The sequence below is a fragment of the Bemisia tabaci genome, chromosome 1 (assembly GCF_918797505.1).
Source record: "Bemisia tabaci chromosome 1, PGI_BMITA_v3".
NCBI classification, from domain to species: domain Eukaryota; kingdom Metazoa; phylum Arthropoda; class Insecta; order Hemiptera; family Aleyrodidae; genus Bemisia; species Bemisia tabaci.
Genome location: NC_092793.1, coordinates 45,749,309 through 45,760,576, shown reverse-complemented (window position 1 = coordinate 45,760,576; position 11,268 = coordinate 45,749,309). Strand labels below are relative to the sequence as shown.

At 39.8% G+C, this 11,268-nt stretch overlaps 1 protein-coding gene across 1 annotated transcript in view; it reads right to left on the bottom strand.

Annotated features, from left to right (window-relative positions):
- Window positions 1-4,638: 4,638 nt before the first annotated feature.
- LOC109038928 (uncharacterized) overlaps window positions 4,639-11,268 on the bottom strand; it is a 58,460-nt gene continuing 51,830 nt past the window's right edge. The window contains exons 5-11 of the mRNA XM_019054200.2: window positions 10,623-11,188; window positions 9,108-9,284; window positions 8,488-8,631; window positions 7,689-7,955; window positions 6,652-6,744; window positions 5,894-6,050; window positions 4,639-4,885 (exon numbers count right to left, since the gene is read on the bottom strand). Coding sequence (XP_018909745.2) covers window positions 4,743-4,885; window positions 5,894-6,050; window positions 6,652-6,744; window positions 7,689-7,955; window positions 8,488-8,631; window positions 9,108-9,284; window positions 10,623-11,188 — 1,547 coding nt within the window. The 3' untranslated portion in view covers window positions 4,639-4,742. The remainder of the gene's footprint in view (window positions 4,886-5,893; window positions 6,051-6,651; window positions 6,745-7,688; window positions 7,956-8,487; window positions 8,632-9,107; window positions 9,285-10,622; window positions 11,189-11,268) is intronic.

Here is an 11,268-nt window from a genome sequence, read left to right as displayed (position 1 = left end):
AACTTGGCAACAATGGCAAATACGACAAAAATGCATAGAATCAGAGTTGTTGGAAATTAAATTTCCAACAAATCACTTTCTTATCGTTTTTTCTGTAAGTGCAACCGTTTTAGTGTAAAATTCGAAAACCCGTAATTTTCCGGAAATTTGACGCGAATTCTCGTTCAGTCCGGGAGAAATACGGGAAATACGGGAGAAAGAGGGCTAACTCGAAACTAATTGCGTGATAGACTTTTCCTACAAGAATACCATCTTCGGGTTGGCCTGAATAACACAAAACATACAAATTATTTTCCACGGCTCCACCGCGGAACACCCTTTAAAATGCCTAAAATTCAAAAAGACGGCCGTGTTTAGATTATCAAGCATCAAGGTAATTTTAAATGTGCATCTCGTGTGGTATGAGGTGTCGATTCCTATGTACTTTTAGTCGTAAATTTCAAATATACTGTCAAAAAAAGCCCCTGGTCAAACGGGGTGCATCAAATCCAGGATGGCGACCAACTTTGAATGGCGGGAGGGTAACTTTTAAAGTTTGATTAGTGTATTACATTTTAAATTGAAAGTATGGTAACAATCTCTGGATAATATTGGTTTAGCATTTTGATTAGAGGTCCAAAATTAATTTGTCTTTTATAAGACCTTATCTATGATCCGATGAATGACACCTGGTTAGGAGGCGTTAAACTGACAATCCAGGCCGAATCCGCAGGTTACCAGAATGTTTTTGTGAATTTAGATAATTTTGGTCGTTAATTTTAAATTTACAGCAGAAAATGCCCCTTAATCGTGCAGGGCCTCCCGATTATGGGATAAGTATATGACTTCTAAACTTAAAGGACAGAACAGAAAATTTCAAAGTGTGATAGTAGAAAATCTTTGAAATAAATCTAACAGTTTTCTTAAATGTTCGCAATTAATATTACTCCTCAATGAGAGCTGAAATGGAGGATGGTGTCTATCTCCATATGAGGAACCAATAAAACGACATACATATACAAATTGACTACATTTTGCAATTTAGAATTATAAATCCTAACCCGGTTCTAAAACAACGTATGTGCCATTAGTATCCCTATGAACATAAGTGTTTTTCCAGACGAGGCAGAATTTATAGTTCCAAATCGCATAATACAGTCCAAATAAATGTACAATTCAAAGAAAAACTGATATTTACAACGGAATTACCTATTACTAAAAGAAGATAATGAAAAAATGAAAACATTGATGATTCATACCACCAGATGATGTTCCTCAGTATATTTTTTGAACAATGGTGTCGTCAACTTTTGATTTTAGAGATCGATTTTTTTTTTTTTTTTTTTTTTTTTTTTTTTATTTCGCCATGATTCTCACGTGACCTGATTTGCTTTATTCCTATTTCGAATAAAAAGAGTCTTGATTCTCGGGGGAATAACAGGATTTTAAACGCGGATATTACTTACACGGAAATCGGTACCTTATTTTCGAAGATGTATAATAAAAGCATATTTTAAAATAAGACGCAATGCTGAAAGGAACCATGTTGCACGCAAACACCGTTCAGATAATGTCTTTCAGCATAATACCTACACCTCCGGTAAACACTACTGCCCTTTACAGGCAGTCATCGTGGATTTGAGACGCCCTGTTTGACCATTCATTTTCCACTTAATTTTTTACTTCACATTTTACCAAAATTACACAGGGAATAATACTTCACTTCACTCATTGCGTCTTTATTTAACTTGCTTCAATCCTCCTACCCTTCAAACTTATCCGTCTTTTTTTAGTTTTGGGCAGCCCGATTAACCAGATGGTATTCATCACGTCATAATGGAAAACTACGACCAAAATTACGATGAAACAACCATAGCATACGAAAACGGTTTGCGATGTTGCAGAATTCTTGGAATTTTCAAATATTGCAAACGAGATACCTGGTTTGGGAATTTCGCCGTCGATATTCTTTGAGGTACTAATACCTCACTTGCCTTATCACGCGAATAAGGGGTACTAGGACAAACTATCAGGGGGGAATGTGAGGGAATATGGGACAAACATACCCTCCTGCCGTTCAAAGTTGGCCGCCATCCTGGATTTGATGCACCCCGTTTGACCAGGGGCTTTTTTTGACAGTATATTTGAAATTTACGACTAAAAGTACATAGGAATCGACACCTCATACCACACGAGATGCACATTTAAAATTACCTTGATGCTTGATAATCTAAACACGGCCGTCTTTTTGAATTTTAGGCATTTTAAAGGGTGTTCCGCGGTGGAGCCGTGGAAAATAATTTGTATGTTTTGTGTTGTTCAGGCCAACCCGAAGATGGTATTCTTGTAGGAAAAGTCTATCACGCAATTAGTTTCGAGTTAGCCCTCTTTCTCCCGTATTTCTCCCGGACTGAACGAGAATTCGCGTCAAATTTCCGGAAAATTACGGGTTTTCGAATTTTACACTAAAACGGTTGCACTTACAGAAAAAACGATAAGAAAGTGATTTGTTGGAAATTTAATTTCCAACAACTCTGATTCTATGCATTTTTGTCGTATTTGCCATTGTTGCCAAGTTATCGTCAAAAACCCCGGATTTTCCGCTAATTTTGACGTCAACGTCAATCCGGGAGGCCTAAACGTTGACGAAAAAATTCAGGAAAATTCAGGCGTTGTTTTTAGACCATTTCACAACTACTGTGCTATGTCCATTTTCAAAATAAAAAAAAAACCCAAAAACGCTCCACCCTAGTGTGTACGCGAGTGCGCCTGCGTTTACTTGTCCGCTACCGAACGCAACGAACACAGTCCGTCTCGAGCAACTTGCAGTGACGAGGCGTGACTCATCAACAGTCGATATTTCCCATTTGAAGCTTTGGTAAAGAATCGATTGTTAAGGTATGTCCTAATAATCGATCCTTTTCCATAGGTTCATAGAGTTTCTGAGATATGAGAGCAAGTAATTTTTTTTTTTTTTTTTTTTACATAATAATCCAGTCAAATTAGCTCTGAAATAGATCGTATTCAATACATACAACGGGTGAGATTGTATCGATATAGATTGGTTCAAAACATAAACATAGACTCCAAAGTAAACTGAGTAATCTGACGGAACGTGTTTTTTGTGATAGATTTTTGATTCGTATTCAAATCGTATGAGTAGTAATTGGCTAAGAGTTGTGAAATTGCTAAATTTCTCGTTTTCGGCTTTTCTGACTTATATCCTAAAATTTTGGTTTGGGTATACATATCGACGGTGCAAGTCGGCGATCACATAACTCGGTTTTCGACGTCGCAGACTTCCTGGCATACCTACTTTATTTTTTAAACGGAAGACTACTTAACGGCAATTCTTTAAAACTGCCATGATTTTTCTTCATTATGTGAAGAAAATTCTGCAAAAACTTCAAGGAATGATGTCAATTAGTTCTCCTTTAAAAAAATAACATCGAAGCGGAGATTTTCAGACACCGCAAACGAGTTATGTGATTGCCGACTTGCACCGTCGATATGTTCTATTGTTTTGAACCAAACGATACATCGAACCACTATCGAATACGATCCACAGGGTAATCTGGGAGAATGAATGTATATAGGAGGTTTCTTTGCGGAAACATGTTGAAATCGGCCACTAGAACAACATATCAATTAAGGTTTACCGGAATCGGCCGTGCGCTAAGGCTAAGGCCGGGCGCTAATCTTTAAAAAAAGGGGGAGGGGCTAAAATGCGCCGCCTGAGACCACTCTCAATCTTAGGATTGCAGACTCGGGGTGCACACTGCACTGGTCGGAAATGGTGTAGTCCGCGGTAGGTCCGGCACCGAGATATTGCGATTGTCAACAAATAAAACTCGCACTGTAGCGACGCGCAATGCGTGAAGTATTCTTGGACTCTTGTAGGCGCTAATATGCTTTCCGCATCGACCAGCGACCGCACTGTGTTTGGCGCAATGCGTGAAGTATTCCTGCAGCCTTGTAGGCGCTAATATACGTTCCGTACCGACCAGCGTGGCGGTCGCACTATGTTTGGCGAGATTAGAATCGATAATACAGCATTAATTTGAAAGAAACTGTAGACACAGTTAGGGCAGATAATAAGTTGGTAGAATGACTGGGTAAAATTGATGGAACGGTTCTTGCAGAACGCGGACAAAAATATTCGAATAAAGCGTTGACCATTCCCCCTGTTTCGAAGATGGTGGCCTTAGCGGACAGTCAATGCCGATTAAATGCTCCTATTGCAACATGTTTCCTCAAAGAAACCCTCTATACATTGATTTTTCCAGAAGAATACTAGATTGACTGGACTATATCCCTATATGACGAGACGGCAGGAGCTTCAGACTCTTTTCCTTGGACCTTCCACATCAATCGATTGCATCTCTCTAAACGGAGAAAAATACTTCGGTTCTTGTAGAATATAGAAGTTTTCAGTCCAGGTAACCGATGTTTTCGGTCATAGGGATCGAACTTTATTTCAGGTAACTAAAGTTTTCGTTAAACATATTACGACTTATATTTCTTAGCGAAGACTTTGATTGCCTTAATCAAAAACTTTGGTGCTCCTTAATATTATGGACTGCTTTTTTTTTCAGTGTGGAGAGCTTCAATAAATAAAAAAGAGGAAAATAAGGAAGACAAAATTGCTGAACTATCGAATAAGCTAACAAAATATTTTTATTGTTTATAAAACAAATTAGGTAACAATTATTTTGATCTGGCTCCGTAGTAACAAAGCGTTGGTAACTGTGAGATGGTTTGGTTCATTTCACGACGTACGCTGATCGCGATTTCCGGTGATTTCGCAGGTACAGAGTTGCACTAATTATGCTCGATCCGATGGACAAAGAAACTAAAACTACGGTAGATATGATGAAATTAATCGTTGATATACACACAGAATCCGCTGAAATAAAGGAGAGAAAAATTAATGCAGGTAAGTAACACGTATTTATTATCATACAAGTGGAAGTTTTAAAAAAATGAATTTTTCACGTAAGCATTCAAATAATATTTAAACATGGTGTTGTTAATGGGAAATAAATATAGAAATAAGAGTAGAGTAGACATATGCTGTAGTTCAATGTATTAAACTTTGCCGTGACATTATTTTATTAATACATCAAACGATAGCGTATGGTAATTCTACTCTTATTTCTGTATTTCGATAATAATTTGTTCGAAAGACAAAAGTAGCATTTCTAGGAGTAGAAATGTTCTTACCAGAAAAGCAGCTACCCCATGCTCATTAGATGAGCCTCCCTATTGAGTGCGAGTACTGCGAGTAGTATATTTGAGACGTTGAAAAACGGAATTTTCTGTGTAGACTCCCTATTGGGAGTATTGGGGGACGGCGGGTCATAGAAAAAACCATATTCCATCACCAGTAACTTTTGAACGGCTCATTAAAATTATAGGATCAACCCCATTCAATATGTTTTTAAATCTAAGGTGTATCATTTACCAAGTATAGAGTCAAAATACTGCGAGGTCATGAGAGTGCGGAAATGTAAATAAATGATAAAATGATGTAATGTGCGTTTGTCTGTCGTGCTATACGGAAAAACGCCGTATGAACCTCCAGGCGTTGCCAAATGGTAAACTTATGAACGTTTTCCTTCAAAGTTTTCAGATAATTTTCTTCGCAATTTCACATAAGTTCCTAAAAATTTCAAGGAAAAATATTCATAAAATTTCCTCAAAAATAAACATTTTACCGAAGGACAGTTGGCATTTCTCGAATGTTCATACGGCGTTCTTCCTTAGCATGGCAGATGTGCGCTCAGACTTTCACCCGGGTGCTCACTTTTAGCATCTCGTTTTCGTATGTTAGGCACTTACAAAGCGCTGGGTGCATAAACGTGAGAATAACTCTAGCAAAGATTAATAATCAAGATCTTGATGATCCACTCACCGGCTGATCCTACATTTATTACTACGCTACTGGCCGCGGGTTCTATTTCGTCAGGTGTGTATATCCTCAATCTCTTCGCCACCGTGACTGGCTCAGATGAGGTTGCAAATGAGGTATTGTTCACCTCACGCCTTCTTCTCTTCCCAGGGTCCACGCTCTGAAAAAAAGTATTATGATGATAAGTACATTTTTACTTTATTGAAAAAAAAAGTCTTAAAATTTATATTAAAAGCAGTGGCGTAGCTAGAAATTGTTCGCTAAAAATTTCTTTCACTCGGAGGAGGGGGGTCTCCGGTCAAGCATGTCTTATTCAGGTGCGGGGCCGGTGGTAAAAATTCTTAAAAATGAAGGAATAGGGCAGTTTTTTGGGGAAAATTTTGGGTCTAGATCCCTGAATCCCTCATCAGAATAAGGGAGTCATCAACATCTCCTTGTAGGACATCGTGTTGAGTAGATGACGATTCCATCATCATAACCATCATTGTTGTCGGATTGCGATATCCTACAAATATGTGCATTTAGTGATGAATTTAAGGATTCTATCGCAACATGAAATTCTAATGACTTATGACAATACATTAAAAAAAAACAATACTGCAAGTTTATGGAATGTAAGAGAGATATTCTCACAATATAGTGCTCCACATTTTCTCTCTCACAAAAGAAAAATTTAAATTTAGAAGTCCGTAATCCGTAGAGCATATCAGGACTTTTTACTAAATCGGTGGTTCTCATGAGAAGTGTAAAATACTATTTACCTGATTTGGATTCGGACATGGTTGGCACGCTGCTTTACATAAATCGACATTACACTCGATGATCAAATCCATCACATCAGGGAATTTAAAAGCCTAAACAAAACCCAAACATACAGAAATTAGAAAAAAGGATGAACACAAAGGAAAAAGAGGAAAGCATTAAACAAATTCAGGTCAAATCTTAGAGATAGGAACTAAAGTTATTCGATTGTTTGAAGAAAACCAATTTTCTTTAGAAACCTTAAACTATTTTTAAAAACGTACGAAAATACGTCAATATTTATTGAAAATATTTACTATTTTCTATAATTTTTTCTTTACTGAAAATTAACTCTTAACACGGGTCAACTTTACAGCGTGCCCTCCTCAAATTACCCGGAATGTAAAGTAATGCTCCTTATCAAATTTTTCCTCCGATAAAAATAAACACATAACGACATAAAAACGGAAACAATTACATGACTAAAAATCAGGCAATCAGCAATTGCCGGTAAATCGCATACTTTTCCTTTGGAGTGCATGATATCATCTAGCACACTCCCGAGTGCGTGAAGTGAATTCAGTGACCTCAGTTGGGTTTGGTTCGGATGGGCAACTGAACAAACTGTCCGACAATGCGGCAAGTATCACCAACATTGGAAGGCGCTCTGAACCGAGGTTATGCTTTTGAAGTTCTTCATCCAGGATATTATTACTACATCGCACAGTGGATCGAGCCATTGGACGAGGTCCGACACAATGTGGAAACTTTAATAGTTAAATCTTTATTGATGCAAAATAGAGAAATTTCAGAATAATTTTATCGGTTTTTTCGTAAACTTTTCTACGAGGAATAAATCTTTTTTGAAATGTGTCAAAAGAAACATTAAAATTTGCAAACGTAGCAAACAATTTCATGTCTGACTTTTATCGATGGCTTGTTTCACTGTGCGCCGATGCAAGTTATTGCAGTTTGACAAGATAACACGCAAACCACTTGCATATAGCCGGGGATTCCTGACTGTCCACGACATTACGTCTATTGGCGGTGTACTTACGTTAAAGTAGGCGTAAGCGATGACAGAGTTGGTCTCAGGATTTGTGGTGGTTTGGAATCTGCCGAGGAGTTTCGTCTTGACGACGCATCCCTGAGAATCGGTAAGTTGGACCATGTTCCCACTTTGAGCCGGGTTTTCGTCACGAGCAATGCACTCCCTGACCAGGACGTTGAACCCAGGGTCTCCATCCACGGTGACGACGAGGGTCATCAGCTCGCCTATCTTCACTAAGCCTGTAGCCGCGGGAGCGAAAGGCCCTTTGCCCATCTGTCAACAAACAAATGTCCCAATCATCAGTGATCTTTGAGGGAAAATCTCACGATGGTATGAGATATGATTCTTAAAAAAAAAAAGAAGTCAGCAGCTCTTTTGAATAACCACGTATAACCTTCACAGCTTAAAAATTGTCCATATTTGTCTAGGTCTTACATCGAATCAAATACACACGCATACATACTTTTTTTATCATAGAACTTTCATCAAAATTATATAAGAAGAATAATAAAAAAAATAATGTTTTGAAAAAATCATAGCCATGGCTTTCAATTTGCTCCCCAAGGACAATACATTAGAGTGTACAATTGGTAGTATTACGAAGTATTCTAAAACTGAGTTTTAGGAGTACTTAATTTTGGAAAATTTATCGAGGGATTCCGCCTTTCTTTTTGGGGGTACATCCCCTCAACCCTTTTTCGAGGAGTCCCCAAATCACGATCGCCTCGTAACTTTTTCGATGTCAATCAGCCCTTGGCAAAATGTAAAGGCACGTCGGGGTTGAAAGAAAAGTTGTGAACCTCACCTGTATATCCAGTTTTGCAGTTGCTGTGTCTCCACTGAATGCAACCAACTCTGCATTTGGAGTTCCTACCGTGAGAGCAACGGACAACGCCTTGTTCAGATTACCCTCCCACAGACATCGGACGGCTCGAATCGTGTCCCACACCTGAAAATCAAAACAGATCGTCAGATTCTCTAATATCCGAAAACAAAGCAGTTTTGACTAGAGATCGATTACTGATGCGTAACTATGATCGAAAACGCACTGAATTGGCAAGGAATTTAAAACTTATCTATTGATAAAGAAAAAAAAGAAAAAATGTTGAATTAAAAAAATAAAAAATAAAATAATCCACCTATTTCTCTAAGATACAATCAGCAAGAAGAAAATGAACACAGAGAAGCATCAGAATAAAATCGATTTCAGTTTAGACAATAATTTTGAAGTTGAGAAAATTGTTATACATGCAAAGATACGGTGCTCTAAATTACCAGAACTGGCTCTGCAAAATTGATGGGGTCGAGGAATCAATAATCGAAAAGTAGGTACAAAATTACGCAAATTCAAGGAAAAGTATGAGTCATTTATTTTTTCGTTGGATAGAATCTTCGAAATTGAGCACAAATTAAGAATCTGCATACCTCTTGGATTCCTGGTTCACCCTGAAGAACTAGGACGTTTTCTAAGTACGCCTGTTTGCCTTCCATTATACCGTCGATGAACTGGGTTCCACACGAGTTGAGCATGACGCTGAAGGCAAATTTCGTTTTCCCTGAATTTGGCTCAACGTATCTGCATTCGGGGGAGCTGTAAAACCCCTATAAAATAGAAAAAAAGGATCTGGTTTAAACAAACTTATACTGAGAAGAAATATACATCGACGGTGTAAGTCGGCAATCATATAACTCGGTTTGCTTAGACTGCAGGAAGGCTTTACGCATTGCGCCTTAACGCATAGTGCGGTCGTCGGTTCGCGTAGCGCCTTCAAGGGTGCACGAATACTTTCCGCATTGCGGATAACACCGTGTGGTCGCTGGTCGGCATGAAACGCATATCGACGGTGTAAGTCGGCAATCACACAACTCGGTTTGCGACGTCGCAGACTTCCGGTCATACTTAATGTTTTAAACGGAAATCTACTCAACGGCTATTCTTCAAAACTGCCGTGTTTTTTTTACTCTGTGCGAAGAAAATTCTGTAAATACTTCAAGGAATGATGTCAATTTGTTCTCTCTTAAAAAAATAACATAGCGGCGGAAATTTTCAGATACCGCAAACGAGATATGTGATTGCGGATTTACGCCGTCGACACGGTGTAGTCACAACGTGGTTGTTTTTATTCCGAGGGAAACTATGCGCAAATTGATGAATCAAAAGGAACTGTGTGCTACCCACCCCCTATGCTTGCACATAGTTCTTTTGAGTAAAACTCATTTCCACATTGTGACGTATTTTTGTTAAAAGGAACTATGTTGCACGCAAACCATATGCACATAGTTCATTTTAGCACAAATACGTCCATTTGTATTTTCTTTTAGCATACCTTGCAAATTTTACTCAAGGTTAGCAAAAATTGTGTTTTGAGAATAATTTCCTAAGGATATTTTTTATCCTCAGATACAGTTTAAAGACATTGGCGGATCCAGGCACTTCGAAGGCGGGGGGGCGGAAGGAGGATCCGAGTTTGAGTCAATTTCGCAATGAATAATTACCAAATGTAAGCCTTCTACTCTCTTCCGTCACTTCCTTCTTTCTTTCTTCCCTCTTTCTTCCTCTGTTTTTCGGATGAACAGGGGGGGGGGGGGTCTCCCTATTCCCACCCCCTTGGATCCTCCTATGTTTAACCCTCTATGGCAGAGCATTACGAATTCTTAACAACATATTTTTTGGGTTTTAAATATTGATCCTTTGCTCTGTGACTTGATTTTGTGAATTTCGATTGGTTTTTTTTTCTTCTTTTTGAATAATTGATTCCCAAGAATTAAAATTTTGAAAAAAATTAGGTACCTTACGTTTTTTATGCAAGCCACAAAGTAGATTAATGTTCCTCAGAATCTAAGACCCAATATCAATTCATGTCATAGAGGGTTTAAAAGCCGACTATGAATATGACCCTCAGGTCCGTTCTGCCGAGGAGGATTTGAAGAGGACCTTACCTTCGAATAAATAACTCCATCGAAAACCTTATTGAACTCGAGACTGATGGTCATCTGATCCTTGGCGCACTGGACGACCAGCTCGTGGATGTGCGGCGGGTGGTTGAGCTCCGAGTCCGCGGTCACCGCCGAGGAATTGGCGCTGAGGCTGTTGTCCGGCGACTCGGCCACCGGGCTCACGTCGTTCGGGTTGATCTGATCGACGCCGAACTCGTTGACCCCCGGCGCGCCCTCCGTCCCCGCTTGCTCGTCCGGGTTCGGCGGCGACTGTCCGGCGGCCCCGTTGTCCGGCTCCAGGGGCTCCCGGTCGTTGGGAGGGGCGACCGACGTGGCGCCCTCCGCTTGAGGGGGCTTCGGCGCGTCGATTCCGTTGTTGGCGCCCTCTCGCAGGACGCCTTCTGTAGGTGCTGGCGGCGACGTTCCGGAGGGGTCCGGGTTCAGGGCGTATCCTGGATCCACCAGGGCCGGCTTGAACGGCCGCGGCTTCTGGCTCATCGGATAGGAAGGCAGGTACACTCTCGAAGGCTCTTGGGCCCCTGCCACTGCCTGCTGGTTCTCCCCTCGCGCTGTCGAAAAATCATCCAAGTAAAGTTAAGTCAATGGGCGATAAGGCACGCGCAAAAAAAGGGATTTGCTTCTCTCCCCT